Source organism: Plectropomus leopardus, chromosome 11 (genome assembly GCF_008729295.1).
Source record: "Plectropomus leopardus isolate mb chromosome 11, YSFRI_Pleo_2.0, whole genome shotgun sequence".
Classification (NCBI taxonomy): domain Eukaryota; kingdom Metazoa; phylum Chordata; class Actinopteri; order Perciformes; family Serranidae; genus Plectropomus; species Plectropomus leopardus.
Genome location: NC_056473.1, coordinates 9,193,371 through 9,210,214, shown reverse-complemented (window position 1 = coordinate 9,210,214; position 16,844 = coordinate 9,193,371). Strand labels below are relative to the sequence as shown.

Sequence of the window (16,844 nt, the reverse complement as noted above, 5' to 3'; positions counted from 1 at the left end):
TCATGTATCTTGACTTATTTTTTATAAAGTACTTAATTTTTAAAAAAAATCCTATCATATTTATATGTGCACCAGAACACCAAGGCAAACTCTTTGTGAAAACTACTTTGCATTTAACATTATTATGAATCTGCAGTTTTCCTGTATTTTTTTTTATCTGACAGGTACAGTGGTTTGTTGTCTTTCTGATTAAAATTATTATAGTTATTATCGTCGCTGCAAAATGCTAGGATGATACACTATTATGGAATAATCTATCTGATAGTATATAATGTAGTAAAAATTGTGTCCTTCTTGATCAGCTGCAGCATTGAATGCTGCGTTTGTGTTAATGTTATAGCAATCTGTTTGATACGACGCTTTTCTCGTAAGTCTGCTTTGATTCTTTTGCCACAAATCTGCAGCTTTACTTAAGAATAAGCTTGAAAGCAAGACTTTTATTTTTTTACTTAGTGCATTTATGTAGTGGTATTACAACTTTTACTTACTGTCAATCAAATAGCCTATCTGATCACTTTCCTCATTGTTCATAATGAGAGATCGAGAGATGACAGCAGGACAAAAATATAGGGAACTTGCATGTGAAATTATGTTGTTGACAAATTAATCTGCTGCTGCATTTAACTTCAATATTGCACAAATAAAAGTGTCAGTTTCAGGTGTGTGAAATCACAGCAGGGGTTTCTGCATTCAGTTATAAGCTGGAGTTTGTTGGTACATTTTTTTAAAGTGTGAGATCCTTCCCAGTTTAACAAAACTGTATGTCTTTGAAAACTTTATGATATATAGGATACCATAATATGACCTTCATGCATTTGCTATCTCACTGACTGAATCCGTTGAAAGCAGAAGTGTTTTTGGTTGTTGTTGCTGTTGTTGTTGGCCCGTTTGGTTTCTTCTACCCAGAAATTCTAACAGAGTGAAACCTCTTCAAATATTTTAATGGTACTCCTTATGTGCGCATGCGCGTTAGAGCGTTTCTGTGCATCATGATTGCGCAGTGAATGTGCTGTTAACGCTTTAATTTACGCTTTCTGTTCGTTATATTTGGCATATTTCACCAATATTATTCCTAATATTGTTTTTGAATACTGTATATGCATTTAATTCGCGAATGTAACTCGAATACATAGAAAACTAAGAACACTGCGTACCCCTTTTCCACTGTCAGAAAATAACTACAACTCCCATGTGCCCGCGCGGCAAGGAAGCGATTCAATCTGGGATTCAGACGTGTTCAACTGAGACCGGAGTTTGTGTTGAAGCAGAGGACCTCCTATCAAACACAAATCGCTGCTTATTGGCAAATATGCGCCGATCAGAAATCCGCTTTGTAAAGTGACTGTGTTTGCGCCGCGTTTCTGTCGCCAGTGAACCAACATGGGAACTGCTTTTGCCATTGTTCTGGTTTTTGTCGGATGCTGTAGCAATGTGGTGTCTCTGGAGCTGCTCGTGAGGTCAGTGACAAACTTAGACTGTTTACGATCTCGTGTCGACTTTACTGCATCAAAGTTTTCACAGTCGTCTCCGATATTTGTTTGGACTTCACACGGCACTACTTTTGTCACTGTATCCAAATACAAAGTGTAGCAACTGTGGAGTGATACATTAACATGATGTCAGGGGCGGAAAGTTACTAATCAGGTACTCCGGTAAGTGCTAATGAGGAGTGTTTCATGCAGAACTACACATCCATGAAGCGCTGTAAACTCACTGCTGCTCTGCTCTCATAACATAAGACAAGAGAGAATTAGGCTTATTTTTGTCGCAAAATATGTTTAAAATATATAGTCAAATAAATTCATTCATAGTGTAAATATACAACAAACTGTATGGAAAATTAAAGTAAAACCCACACATCCATACTTAAATACTGCAAGAAAAATGAAGGGAAATGCAGTAAAGGGAGGTGCAACGTGTCAAAGTAAGTGCTTTTGTTTGTTTTTTGGATCCTGGATCCTTATTAGTGTCTGCCATAACAGTTGCTAATCTTTCTGTAAGATTTTTCAAAAGATGTACAAATAAAACATGAATATAATCCGAAAAGTCTAACAGTAAAAACAAAGCAGCTCATCTTTATACAACACAATGACATCATTCACAACACAAGTCTTTCAACAATATTAATAAAAGGTTCATATTATTGCATAACCATTGGCAGCGTATGAGATGATGGGTGCCGAGGGACAGATTTGCAAAGTCTTTCTTTGTATCTATCTCTCGGTCAAAAAAGGTTTGTAACTTTGTAGTTGTTTAGCCTATTTTTGTAGTTATTTTGTGTGTCTTTGTAGTTCTTTTGCATCTATTTGTGGTCATTTTAAATCTCCTCCTGGTCAGTGTCTGGTAATTTGAGTCACATTTTGCCAGTGAAGGCCAGGGGAGCTCCTGACACTTTTGGCCCCTGGGTCTGCGCCCTTGGCCCGCTCAGTAATTCATCCATTGTAAAAAATAAATGAATAAATATAAACGTATCGCCCTGGCCTATTTGAAAGTGTTCAGTGTTTTGCAACGTTAAAGGTTCACATCACATACTGTTATATTCTGGATAATTATTATTGTTTTGTTCTTCAGGGAGTTTCCAGGATGTGGCAACATCGTCACTTTCGCTCAGTTTTTGTTCATCGCGTTGGAAGGTTTCATCTTTGAAGCAAACTTTGGGAGGAAGAAACCGGCGATCCCTGTGAGGTACAAACTCAGCGACAGGGTTTGAGCTTCTTGCTGCAGGATAAAGATGAACAAACGCCTAAATAAAACTGTTATGTGGTTGTTGGTTTTTTTTTTTGCTCTTTGCAGTAATTATGTGATCATGGTGACCATGTTCTTCACAGTCAGCGTGATCAACAACTACGCTCTCAACTTCAACATCGCCATGCCGTTACACATGATCTTCAGATCGGTAAAAGCTGTTGTTTTTCTGATTTTCACTTTCATTTTTCAATTTCAAATATCACCCCTGTCCATCACCTCCACATCGGTCTGATCTGCGGCTTGTGTCTTTGCAGGGGTCGCTAATCGCCAACATGATCCTGGGAATAATCATCCTGAAGAAAAGGTGCTTCCTCTGACAAAAAAACACAGCTTGTATAGATGAAATCATGTCTGCAGGTTTAAAAGCGTCAGTATGCAGTTTGTTTGTAGTTAATTGTGTCTCACCTTCTTCTCGCTCTACAGGTATTCAGCGAGTAAATATCTATCGATCGCTTTAGTTTCAGCCGGTATCTTCATCTGCACCATCATGTCTGCCAAACAAGTGGTGAGTCCTCCGCAGAACATGTTGCATTATGATTTATCACATAACGATGCTTATTTTTATTTACTGAGTCTTTTGTGTCTATTTTTCTATGCTGCGATTTCTTGAATCCAAGACGAATTCTCACAGAAATATAAAAATCTTGAGTCGCAATACTATGACGCGTTTTGCCTTTTTGTTCCTTCAGAATGTGGCCAGTGAGGGATCGGAGGAGCAGGGCTTTTATGTCTTCATGCGCTGGCTTTTAGGTGAGTTTCATGTGCCAAACACTTTGAAGTGACTCTTCATTCGGAAAAATGCAGCAGCTAACTGTTTTTGTGTCTTATCTGTTATGTATTTAGTCTGTAAAATGACAGAAATAAGTGCAGATGTTTAATGTATCATCCACAGTGCGAAAGTGACAAGTTATTTGTTTTAAAGACATTGAATTTATGAACACATGAGCGAGAGAAGATCAGCTAATCAAAAGAGAGTTTTTGTCATGTTTGCTTGATAAATAAATGAAAATATTTGCAAAATGATTATTGATTAACTGTCAACTGAATAAACAGTCGATTTGGAAGCATCTCTTTCTATAATCACGAGGTAGACGTGTCAGATTTAAAGAAATGCTTCACTTCCTCAAATGACCTTTTGTACATCAGCTACTCACCCCGTGTCGCGCTGAATTTGTGAATTTGTTTCACTTGCCTGCCTTCACAGTGAACCAAGAATCCAAAAACAGAGTGAATTCTTAATGAATTAACAACAACAAAACGATATCACAACATCTTTATATCTTTTACCAAACAAGAATTATTCATCCAGTTGAATGCTAAGTACTTCCCAAACAGACAGCACTTTCCCACGAGGAACTGAATAAAAAGTAAAACTTATCTATTCTCTTGTCAAAGTCAGACTTTGTCATTTTACATCACTGAGCACAGGAGCTGCTGGTCCTCTACTGCCTCCATCAATCAGTATTGTGTGACTTTAGAGTTTTAAGGTCTAGTGCAGATTCAACAAAGTCACGCAAAAACACAAACAAACTGTTTGAGGCAGCAGTAGAGCAGCAGATCCGCAGGGTTTTTGTCAACGGCGTCTTGTGCTGAAGAGATCATAGATCACGTTTTTCTTTCCGTAAACCTCGCTGTCAGAGAGGACTGTCTGCTTGGGGCATACTGAGCGTACGACTGGAGTTTTTAAACAGATGTTTTGATTTAGTTTTGCTGTTGTTAAAAAAAGGACCTCTTTTACTTCAATTCTTTCAGCATTTTTCCCAGATTTAGATTCTTTGTTTTCTTTACAAATTCAGCATAACGCAGCATTAACGCAAACGATATGAGCGACCGGATATTTTAACATTATGCCCGTAAAGTGTTTTTATTTTGTCGTTGTTGATTCGTGTCCATTCAGGTATCGGCATGTTGACCTTTGCTCTGCTGATGTCTGCGAGGATGGGCATATTCCAGGAGACGCTTTACAAGCAGTACGGAAAACACTCCAAGGAAGCCCTCTTCTATAATGTGAGTTTTTCCCTCTGACATGAAAGGAGGCTCCCAAAAGGATTCAGATGTCTTCGGGGAAAATTCAAGCCTCGTTTGAGCTTTTTGGAAATATTCTCTCTCGGGAATGAATCATGGCTTCAGCAGCTGTTGATGATTTTCTGTCTTTTTGCAGCACTGCCTGCCTCTGCCGGGCTTCCTGCTTCTCTCCACAGACATCTACAACCACTGTGTCTACTTCAGTCAGAGCAGTGAGTGGCGTCCGTTCATTCAGGAACGTTTTTGCATCTTCACCCACAAATGTAAACAAACATCCTCTCTGTCTCAGCTCCTACAGTGGTCCCTGTGGTTGGACTGACGGTGCCGATAATGTGGCTCTACCTGCTGATCAACGTCGTCACACAGTATCCTTTCATCGTTTTTTTTGTCTTTTTGTCTTTGCTACGCATTCAATTAAAAACACCTGTGTGATAGCTGACATAAAACAAAGGATCCGATGGCTCTGTAAGCTAAATAAAGCCCATCCTGATCAGTCAAAAAATGTCTTGATCAACCCAAAGTCGGATTCAGACGTCCCTAGTTTCATTTTTTTTTTTTCCCGCATACTTGTTCCAGACCATAACCAGCTTCTTTCAGATATGTGTGCATCCGTGGTGTTTTCATCCTGACCACAGAGTGCGCCTCGCTGACCGTCACTCTGGTGGTGACCCTGAGAAAGTTCCTCAGCCTCATCTTCTCCATCATGTACTTCCAAAACCCCTTCACTACGTGGCACTGGGTGGGCACGGCGGTGGTCTTCCTGGGAACTCTGCTGTACACTGAGGTATTAAGCAGTGTGCTGGCGGCTCTGCGTGGACCTGATGTGAAGGAGAAGAAGGCAGAGTGAAGGCGAGGAAGAAGGCGGAGAAGGGACAGGTGGTCGGGTAGAAAAACAACCACTGTGTTGGACTCTGAGATTGTTTTTGGTCGACTATCCTGCGGCGATTTTATACTGTAATTTCATTTTGTTTAGGTTGTGGTAATTCCATTACACACACGGTTAACAGCATAAGGCTGGTGATATTCTATGTTTACATTATTGTCAACAATTACCAGAGGAAAACCGAGAAGCAGCTATGATTTAGTCTGTATCTAAAACAGCAGACAGAAACAGAAGCTAGCTGATAAACGTAACATTAACTAACTGAAGAGTCATATTCTTATGTTAAGAGTTGGTAGAGACCAAAAACAGAGCTTAAATTCATCATAAACATGACGTTTGATGAATTATTGTGTCACTCCACATCTGGGCGTGTAAATAAGCATCTGTTTGCTGACAGTTTCATCATATCAACATAAAAACTTGATGCTGTGTCAAGACCTGAAACAACGGTCCATCAAAAAGAACTGCATCTGTTTTTCTAATTCATTAATAATCAGTTTTTCAAGCCAAATTCCCAAACATTTAATTAGTGAAAGATTTTCGAATGGGAGAAATAGCTTCCATTTATTTTGTCTTACATTAAAGAAAATGTAATATTTTGGGGCCTAGAGCTGTGTTAATGTTGTCTCCTCAGATTGTGTTTGCTACCCCCAAGTGGCCCAAAAATTCAGTTGCTGCAGATTTAAAAACTGGTTAAAAAGGTTTGATAATTTGCTGAAACAGTAGGACACTGGTTTTTAAACATTGCTCACACAGGCATAAGCTGTGTTTAAAACACAATTGGTGCACTTATGAGTTTCTGCAGCAGCAGAATGCCGTTTATAACTGACTCTCTAACAGACTTTAAAGGGATAAGTTGCCAGTTTTCAACAAGATCTGTGTGCCCGCGATTTGAGGAGTGTGTGCAGATAAATGATGTTAAGATGCCACCCATGCCAGCAAAAGTACGTCAGATGCATCTGCGGATGTTTTGTCATCGATGCCTTAACACCGTTCATCTGTGCATGCTCCCCACACCGGTGTGACACAGACCTGGCTGAAAATCTGCATAATGTTCCTTTAGTTTCTGGGAAACAGTGGCACAGATAAGTGGAATAAGATATAACAGACTTATGCTACCTGTTGAAAGAATCAATTCATATTTAGTTTCGGTCTTTTAACAGGATTTGTTGAAATGAAAAAACATAAATATAAAATATCACCCACCCTGCTCTTTAACATTAGTACCTCATTAGCATCCACAGATGCAAAATCACGGTATAACTTTCTTTTGTCTGTAATATTATGTGAATATTTATTTTCAGAATGTGACGGCTGATTTACTCCATGTTTCATCAGTTACAGCGATCACAGTAATGTGATGCTGAATGGACGACACACTTTCATGTTTAAGGAGCTGGTAGAAACAGACTGTTTGAGGGATCATATATGGGGAACATGTTTTTTTTTTCCTTTTTTTGTTTTTTTTTTTAATGTCAAAACTGTCTCAGGTGTATGTACCAGTACTTGTCAACAGGAAACATCAATAAATCTTTACACTCCCTGACAAATGAAATTAAAATGACAACCTGGCTACAAATATAGATTAAAGAGTCTCTGTAGCTTTAGGCTACAAATAAATCATTTATAGCAACAGTGTTTAAAAAGCAGTGGTGGAAAGTAAGCACTTTTCCTAATTTTCAGGTAACTTTCTTTTGCTTTCTCCTTATTTCTTGCAAATTTTTGAGTCATTTCTTCTTTAAATGCTCATTACCGTTTTTTACCATGATTTTAAAAAAAAATATCAAGCCAATATGCTCAGGTTTCAAAGGGTTAAGCAACCTAGCAGTAAATAAATAGTTAAAATTATCCTCACATTAAGTGATTGTTACAGATACATTCATCAATAATTTGAATAAAACTGAATAATATATATTTCTCTGAAACGAGCCATTCTGCATAAAGAGCACGTTTATATACTTTATATTTTGACTTACAAAAAAACTCTTGTACTTTTAATTTTGTAAAACTTTGACTGCAGAACTTTTACTCGAGTAGTCCTACACAGTTGTGTTGCTATTTTTACTTCAGCACAACTACTTCTTTAACCTCTAGTAAAAAAGCACAATGGATTATTTATAAGTTTTATATATTTTTACAGACTGGGACACAATGTTCCTTTGCACTTCATTGGCTTTAATGAACTGACCAATCCGGAGAGGCTTTGTTCAGCTCCGTCCAATCACAGCAGCTGATGTTGGCGCCTCAGCGGTGGGAAGGGCAGGCAGCTGTGTTGATTTCACTGATCCACGCTGTGGATTAAATATATTTCAGAAACCGCACAGATCTGATCCGATCTGCAGCAGCGTGCAGCAGCGGGAGCGTGGATGGGGGGAAACGGCCCGAGTCACTTCTCCCACGAGGAGGCAGGAGGCGGAGTGACTTTTGTGAAGGGCATCCGGGTGAGTGAAAGCTCTGAGAAATGCATGAAGTGGGAGAAGATATTCACACAGAAGATCTGATGAGTCAAAGGGAGACCACTGCAGGGTGCAGCAGTGTTTACAGTTTCACTCTCAAAGCAGGGTGATCTCTGATTTCCTGATTCTCTGATAGCCTAATCATTAAGTATCGATCACGCCCTCATGTTTGTTGTCACTCTGCACAAAGTCAAAGGATCCTCACACACACACACACACAACCACACACACACACACACACACACACACACACACTGCTGCTGGAGTTAAATATAGAAAGAACATGATCACCTCTCACATGGACCACAAAAATCAATACTTATGACATAACTTAACATAATTCTTTAATAATCGGTTATTTTATGAATGTAGCTGCAGTTAAGTTTATTTTAAATCCTTAACAAAACCAATATACTTTAATAGGTTTTAAGTGTGTGAGTGAAGTCTCTTAAAGTAATCTAGTTATTTTCAGGCATTTATCAATCTGTGACCTTTGTATCGACCACTATTGGTGACCTAATGTAACATCAAAACAGCAAAAAAAAAGAAAAATTTTAAAAAGCTGCAGTAGCTGCCCTTTGCCCAACAATAATAACAATAATGTGAGGTAGTTTATAGAATAACACATTTGTGATCATGATAAAAATGGTTTATTATTATTTCCAAACCTTTGAATAAATAATAATCATTTGATGTCGTCATATCCGGCTGCCCAAACTGTTCTGTCCTGATGATGCATTCGCTGTTTCAGAGCTTTTGCCCATGTTTCTGTTTTCTTTAGCACTTTTTTTCTTGTTCAGGTTTGCTCAAAAGCCGACCCGAGTGCAAGTTAATAATTGTTTTATGGTTTCTAAGATCAAGAATGAACTTTCAGTCTTTTAACTGTGAAAATAGTTTATCAACTCATTAACCTGAAAACACAAAAAAACAAGAATGTGTTGGATCTCAGGGGAAGGGGAAGCCTGTCAGGCTGAGTTCATAAAATGTTTGATGCGAGAAAGTGAAGTCAGATGTGCAGAAAGGTTGTGGTGCAGAGGAAAACACAGCACAATGAACATTTTACTTACATCTAATTTCAAAATGAATGTTGCGATATAACATTTTAGTCTTTTAAAATAAAAGACTGAACAGTGAAGCACCCCTCTTTAATGCTGAGAGACTGTAATGTGTGATCTTGACATTTAGATCTCAGATATGACTCAAAAAAAACAGAAAAGGAAGGCCAGCCACATCGTGTGTTGTCAGATTTCTTAACTTCATGTTACGTCAGTAAGAAACTAAAGCTGACAAAAAACGAAGCTACAAAAACAGGATTTCAGACCCATTACAGAAGAAATGCTAATGAAGTCCACATTAAGCAGCCCAGTCGCCTGAATCAATGTTGGTATTCTGTAAATCACAGATATGTTACATTTGACATTGACACGCTGTCCATCTTCAAGTCCCCTTTGAAAACACACCTTTTCAAACTGGCATATTCGGTCTGATTATATGGTGACACACACATCTTGATTTGCACTATAATGATTTTATTATGATGGATTTATTTCTACTTTTTATGACAATGATTTTGTCAGGTTAATATATTACCTGATTGTGTAGTTGATGCATTTCTGCTTGTTTTAACTGTGCCTTGTGAGGTGTCCATGAGTGCTTTGAAAAGTATTATTATTATAATTAGAATAATAATTATGATTATAATTTGTGTGCATTCATAAAGGCCCTCAAAACTCCCCTCTCCAGACTTGCCTTCCTCAGCAACTCCCCATCACCACCATGACCTCATATTTTTATGCCTGAGTACGCTCAATTGAGTCTTAATCATTCACTTTATTTTACTGACTGTATTACTATTACTACTGTATACTATTAATTGACTTTTTTTCTGTGTTTGTTTTGTTTTAATTTTTTTATATTTCTCTATTTAAAGCATCTTTGAGGAGTCGGTAAGGTGCTACATAGGTCTGATATAATAATAATGATTATTATAGGTAGTAGTAGTAGTCCACAGTAGTATATCCACAACATATAAAATATACAAATGTAAAGTATGATATGATTGATATGTACTAATGAATGATTCCAACATGGTTAATGTGGCGTTCAGGTTCCAGCATTAAGTTTGTGTCTCTTGTTTCTCTCCAGCTGTCGGATAAAGTCATAAACCGGATGAGACAGTCCTCGAAGGTCGTCACTCCTCCTCCAGCTTCACCTGAGACACGAACAACCACTCCACTTCCTCCCCCAACTGTCGAACACTTACTACCTCTTCTGACTCCTCCTCCTCCGTTCATCGCACCTCCCCCTCAGGAAGCTCCTTCCACACCTCCACCAGTGGAGCCTGCTCCTCCTGTAAAACTCCTCCCTCCTCCTCCTGTAAAGTTTCACTCCCTACCTCCGTCTTCTGTGGAGCCTGCAGCACCGCCTCCACCTGCAGAGCCAAAAACTGCTCCACCACCACCTCCTCCTCAAGAAGCCCCATCAGTGGAGCCTCCTCCTCCTGTTGTGTTTCACTCCTTTCCTCCTACCTCTGTGGAGCCTGAAGCCCCGCCAAAAACTCCACCTGTTACCGACCCTGTTGTCTCAGCTCCTCCTCCACAAGTAGAAGCACCTCCTCCTCCGCCTGCTGTGGTGGAGCCAATAGTCCTCCCTCCTGCTGGATCCTTTATCCATGTAGAACCAGAAATCACATCTACACCGCCAGTACCAGAAGCAGTTGTCCTTCCTCCACCTGTGGAAACAGCTGTAGTTCCACCCGAACCTTTGGCTCCTCCTTTGCCTGCCGAAACGCCTCCTGCTTTGATTGAACCTGCAGCTGTAGCTCCCTCTGCTGAACCTCTGGAATCTGTTGTCCTGCTTTCAACACCAGTGGAGACACTTCAGCCTCCACCCGCTGCTGAATATACACCAGTTGATGTAGTAGTGCCTTCAGCTGTCGTTTCACCACCTCCATGTGAACTGGTCCCACCTCCACCTGCTCCTGAGCCAGTTGCAGCACCTCCACCTCCTCCAGAGCCGGTTGTAGTACCTCCACCTCCTCCAGAGCCGGTTGCAGCACCTCCACCTCCTCCAGAGCCGGTTATAGTACCTCCACCTCCTCCAGAGCCGGTTGCAGCACCTCCACCTCCTCCTGTGCTGGTTACAGCACCTCCGACTCCTCCAGAGCCGGTTGCAGCACCCTCACCTCCTCCAGAGCCGGTTGTAGTACCTCCACCTCCTCCAGAGCCGATTGTTGTACCTCCACCTCCTCCAGAGCCAGTTGCTGCACCTCCACCTCCTCCTGAGCTCACTTTTGAAGAGCCCTCCCCGCCCTGTCACTGTGTGGAGCTCGCCGTGGTTCCCACCGCTGCACCTGTGAGAGATGAACCCTTCGTCGAGCCTGTGGCACCGCCTCCACCTGCTCCAGCGCCACCTGCCGAGGAGCCCACCTTGACCCCATCTCTGCCTCCTGTCACTGAGGATGAAGTACCTGTTGTTGCCTCTGCTCCACCTCCCGCAGCAGGTGAACCGTTTACCACCATGATGATTGTAGCAACATTTTGAAATAAATCAACTAAATTTCTCACGTTTATTTGTGTGTTTGCAGCCCCGTCTGTTTCTGCTGAAGTGACGGAGGAGGAGTTGCGGCAGAAGATCAAAGCAGAGATGCAGATGAGTCTGGAGGAGGAGATCAACCAGAGGAGGCAGGAGCTGCAGCGACAGTAAGGACTAATTACTGTCAGTGATTTACTGAGTTTCTGACGCAACTCATCGTGTCTGTGTGGGAAGGTTTGAATGTCCTGTCTTTGTCTGAGGAGGTAAAATGAATGAATACAGATGAATTGCAGATTATTTTTCAAGCTTAAGTAAAATAAGATGCTCAATATATGCATTTAAGCTGAAACAGGTGACAGCCATTTGACCGATGAGTTATTGATAAATCTGCCGATTTATTCCTTGATTATTCATTTGGTCTATGAAATGGTCTAGAAAAAAATATTTTCTCAAAGTCTAAGGTGATGTTTTTAAATGCCATGTTTTTCAGTCATAAACCCAAATTCATTCAATTTAATATGAGCAGAGAAAAGCAGGAATTCCTTATATTTTCAAAGCTGGAAATGCCATTTTTGCATGGAAATATATTTTAATGAGTAAACAGTTATCAAAGTAGTTAATGATCACTTTTCTTTCAGTGGACTAATCGATTAGTTGACTAATCATTGCAGCTCTACAGTTATCAATTATTTTAGAAAACAATCAACAGATTTATTGATAGTAAAAAATGGTCTTTAGTTTGAGCCCTGATATGCAATGAAATAAATATATGCATGAATTTAGTAAAATAGACGAAAGTGAAAGAACAAAATGTCACAAAAAGACTTGAACATCTCTTGAATTTCTCTTGCCTTTGAATCTCAAAGGCAATAATTCAATTAAACAGTAAGGTGCATCTATGTTACAAATGTTACAAATTATAAACTTAAAAAATATTAAATGTAAATGTAAAATAATAAAGCACCATGTGTACTGTTGAGCTGCAACTAATTCTTATTTTCAGTATCTGTTAACGGGCCTAATACTTCTGATCGATTGATTTAATTGTTTGGTGTAAAAAAATGTCAGAAAAAAGTGAGAGATGTTGATTTTCATATTTCGGATCCCGAGATAATCTCTTTAAATGTCTTTTGTCTGACCAGTCAGTCAAATCAGTTTACAGTAACAGAAGACGAACTAAAACAGGAAATATTCACATTACGTTCACAATTTTACTTGATAAATAACATCAAAATTGCAGTTGATAGAATGTCTGCTTATGATTTAATCGACTAATCATTCACTCCATTGAAATATATGAGTGATGCATCACAGAGTGAGCAGGAGAAGTAGTAAACTGTGATCTGTGTGAAGGCTGGAGGAGATGAGGGTTCAGGCGCAGGCCGATGCTCAGGCGGCCGCTCAGGCTCAGGTGGAAGAGCAGGTGAAGAAGACGCTGGATACGGAGAGGGCGGCGTACATGGAGAGCCTAACGGAGGCCATCATGAAGGAGCGAGTAAAGACAGACGACCAGAGGCTGATGGTGCAGCTTTATGTAAGACAAACATGATCTGTAACTGTGTGTGTGTGTGTGTGTGTGTCAGGATCTCTGTGTGAAATATGAAAATCTTTCCTCTCATTGTGCCTCTTTTTCTTTCTCGCTCTCTTGTGTTGATTCAGCGGATGGAGCTGAAGGTAAGAGGGGAGTGAATTTATACCTGCATGACTTCACTTTCAATCTTCTCCATCTAGAGCAGCTGTGTTTCGCTGCTCGTTATTTCTCTGATGATGACACAAAAAAAAGATCATTTCTAACTGTGTGGAGAGTCTGGGTATCAGTCAACGTAATCTGAAACAATATTGGGTTTTAGAGGAGTGATGATGTCGTGATAAACATTTTAAACTCACGCAGGCTCATCAGCTGGAGGAGAGGGAGAAAGAGCTGAAGAAACGAGACGCTCTCTACAAGGAACATGTCGCAAAACTTGAAGCAAAGGTGAGCAACATTTTTAGTGTTCCTTTTTCCCATTTGAGCTTGAGTTACAATAAAGCTCCTTGTGTATTTAGTTTAAAGCAGCTATAATCTATATCTTAATAACAACGTATCAAAAAGCAGTCACTTGTAGTGATGAAAACTGATCCCCTGAATCTGCTGCTCCCCTCTACTTAACAGCTTTATTGTGACTTTCAGCTCATTGTTTAGCTGTCTGGCAGCGGTTTGGTTCACTCATCGCTTTTTTCAGCTGCAGCTATTTTCAGCGAACAAGCTTTGAATATTTGATGTGTTTTATATATTTTAGCTTGATGGTAACTTGTGGTGTTTTTATTTTTTGACAGTGCACTGAGTTTTACAAAGTGTCTGCTGAGAGTTTCCAGAAGGGCAAAGAAGAGACTCACAAACGTTTTGCGTAAGTTTGGAGTGTCTGTTTGTATAAATGCAAAAACAAAGTGCAAATGTACCATTCTCAATATTCTAATGTTAAAGGTATACTATGCAGGATTCAGAAGAAGTGAAAGTAAAAGCCAAACACAGATTCGATTCGATTCGATTCGACTTGATTCAATTTGATACAATACGATACAATATGATACAATACACTTTATTGTCCCTGCAGGGAAAATTTGTCTTGGACACAGTGCTGCAGCGATAATGTCTCCACACTTATAACAAAAACAGTTTTCACACCATGACATTAAAAACACAACAGCCTGAACACCAGATATGCAACTGCACATAGTCACAGTTTCACTTAATAAAGATTATGCACATATTGCACACAACACCTATTGCACTCACCCAGTAATAGATTCACTCTCATTTAGCGTTTTGCCTCGTTACATCAGCATTTTTAGTGCTGTGCCTTTTGGATGCCTGCTGCTGACGGTCTGTCACTATGTTATTATAAGGCCCTGACCTCACCTGGGTGCCCATGAATGTCCCAAACACAGAAAATATGAAAATACAGTCAGATAGCAGAGTATCTGCAGAAAGATAAACTGCCATACATTATTACTTGTGTGTGAGTCTATACATTGTTTTATAGGAATAAATCATTTATTTTTTATTGCAACATAAACAGATAAACAGAGATAACTCATGGCTGATTACATTTGACAATTTAACCCAGCTAGCCCCCCCAAATCCAGCCCTTCTCCATACCCCTTTCCCTTCCACCAACCAACAAAGGAGTAATATCGACACAGACAGAGCAGTCTTATTTAGACAGAAGATCCTTTAGATATCAAATTTGTCCACGTTAAAATTGTCTTTGGATGCGCATCATAGTGTATCTTTTATAATATATAAACATTTTTTTGCAGTTTATGTGGTGAAGTTTGTTAAGGTTACAGAGTGCAGAGAACAAATTGGCTCATTTTTCAATATGATGATATTAACTATCAAACCAACATGATGATTGATATTTTGCATCCTGTCTTGTGCAGGCGTTTCGATATCCAGCCCGTGTGCGGTGACCTGCAGGGTCAGATTTTAAAGTGTTACAGGGAGAACACAGGAAAGACTCTGTCCTGCTCCAGTATCGCCTCAGCCTACATGCAGTGTGTGGACAACGCCAAGAAGGTACGACTGCGATATATAAACTCATCGTTTTTTTTTTTTTTGGTTTTTTTTTAAAACATCCAGAGTGATGTCTAACCTCTTTCACTATCTTTGAATTTATTGTTGGTAACATTTTAACCCATCTCTTCACTCTGTCTACAGAATAAATTGAGCACTGGGGGTTAATGTCTGAATACTCAATGAAGACATCGAGACCTGACAGCTTCACTGCTGCAGCGGAGAAAAGTTAACGGACAGAAATCAACAGACAAGTTACAGGAGAATCATCTCCAGCCTTTATTTTACCTCCACAGCGACTTGTCATCTGCTCTGGGGGTAATGTCATGTTTGCAGCAGATCTGGTTCTTGGGATCATCTTGAAGCCATTTGTGCCACAACAATAACAGATGGATCAAATCATCTGAAGTGCTTTTCTTTTTGGAAATGGGGAGAAACACAACACAGGAACACAAGTTGAACTTGTGAATTCAAGTGTTTGTATGACATATATACTGAACGAGATGCTGATAAATCATGTGTGTGCGTGCCTTGAAGTTATGAAAGCTAATTATGAGATTGCAGATGCATGAGAGAACTGTTTAATGACCTGTTGGTGTGTCAGGGTGATTGTACTGTACAGAGATTATTTCAGGGTTTGTTTTCTGGTGCATGTACACAAAATAAAATCAGTCACAATAAACTTTATTGTGGAATCACTCAATGGGCTTTTAATATTTTGCAGTTTGCGAAAATGTTGGCTGCTGGATGTTAATTAAGTGGAAGAGTGAACAATTTGGTTACAAAGTCATTTTGGGAGGCTGGAATCAGTGTAATTAAAACTACCAGTTAACGTGTTTGTTACAGAACTGTAAAAATGACATAGTGACAGTTGGGCAGAATGATGTATAGCTTGTGACCTGAAATGTCTTTAATTATTTTAAATTCACTTTATAAATATTAGACCTTAAAAGTCACTATACTCTTAAATTTGATTGTGTGAGGTCTTAATTGTCAAAACATTTTATCTGATTTATCTAATCTCTTTTAACTTGTTTTTTGTCAAAATGAGTCTAGCTGCAAATCTTAAAACCAACCACTAACCCTAAAACTGTCTTTTTATTTTATAATGCTCTACCTTTTGGCAAATGTAGATTGACCGAACCTGCTCATTAAAACTTTCCTCTGCATGGGGACATGTGCTTCCCCTTTATACTTACATGCTATGCTTAAATCAGAAAAAGATGATTTGTCTAAAATTCAGTCTTAAATTTGATTAAAATGATCTTGAAACAGCATCAAAGAGCCTAAAATCCAAGTGTCTGATACCCGTAGTCACCCTGGTCTAATAGCCAGGGCAGCTTGTCATGACACGCGCCACAAATCAGGACAAACACTAAAAAACCTCCAGCTTATATTTTTTTGAGGGATATAATTATTTTGTTTTCTGCAACATGGTATATTATTTTTTGGATATTTGTTCTGTAAAAGCAGTACAGGGAGGGAAATCTCTTCTCTTCTCTTTAGAAGCACAGCATACATTTTTCTTCATTACATTATTAAGACAACCTTCACTTTATTGGTCATCATTTACAGATGTTGTGGAGCTCATTTCAGCATTATTGTGGTCATAAGAAATCTCTGTAAAACTCAATATTCCTGC

The 16,844-nt window shown here is 39.3% G+C and overlaps 2 protein-coding genes across 2 annotated transcripts; both read left to right on the top strand.

The window, feature by feature from the left end:
- Positions 1-1,142: 1,142 nt before the first annotated feature.
- On the top strand, positions 1,143-7,220 carry slc35b4 (solute carrier family 35 member B4). Its single transcript, XM_042496017.1, has 10 exons — positions 1,143-1,457; positions 2,572-2,685; positions 2,794-2,896; positions 3,003-3,052; positions 3,172-3,253; positions 3,438-3,498; positions 4,646-4,755; positions 4,910-4,985; positions 5,063-5,138; positions 5,371-7,220. Exons 1-10 carry the CDS (start codon positions 1,381-1,383, stop codon positions 5,618-5,620), a joined length of 999 nt encoding a protein of 332 aa, XP_042351951.1. The 5' UTR covers positions 1,143-1,380; the 3' UTR covers positions 5,621-7,220.
- A 699-nt stretch (positions 7,221-7,919) lies between these two features.
- On the top strand, positions 7,920-15,905 carry LOC121950109 (leucine-rich repeat extensin-like protein 3). Its single transcript, XM_042496026.1, has 9 exons — positions 7,920-8,097; positions 10,258-11,614; positions 11,699-11,813; positions 13,000-13,180; positions 13,306-13,320; positions 13,538-13,621; positions 13,963-14,033; positions 15,070-15,205; positions 15,347-15,905. Exons 1-9 carry the CDS (start codon positions 8,023-8,025, stop codon positions 15,368-15,370), a joined length of 2,058 nt encoding a protein of 685 aa, XP_042351960.1. The 5' UTR covers positions 7,920-8,022; the 3' UTR covers positions 15,371-15,905.
- The last annotated feature ends 939 nt before the right edge of the window (positions 15,906-16,844 follow it).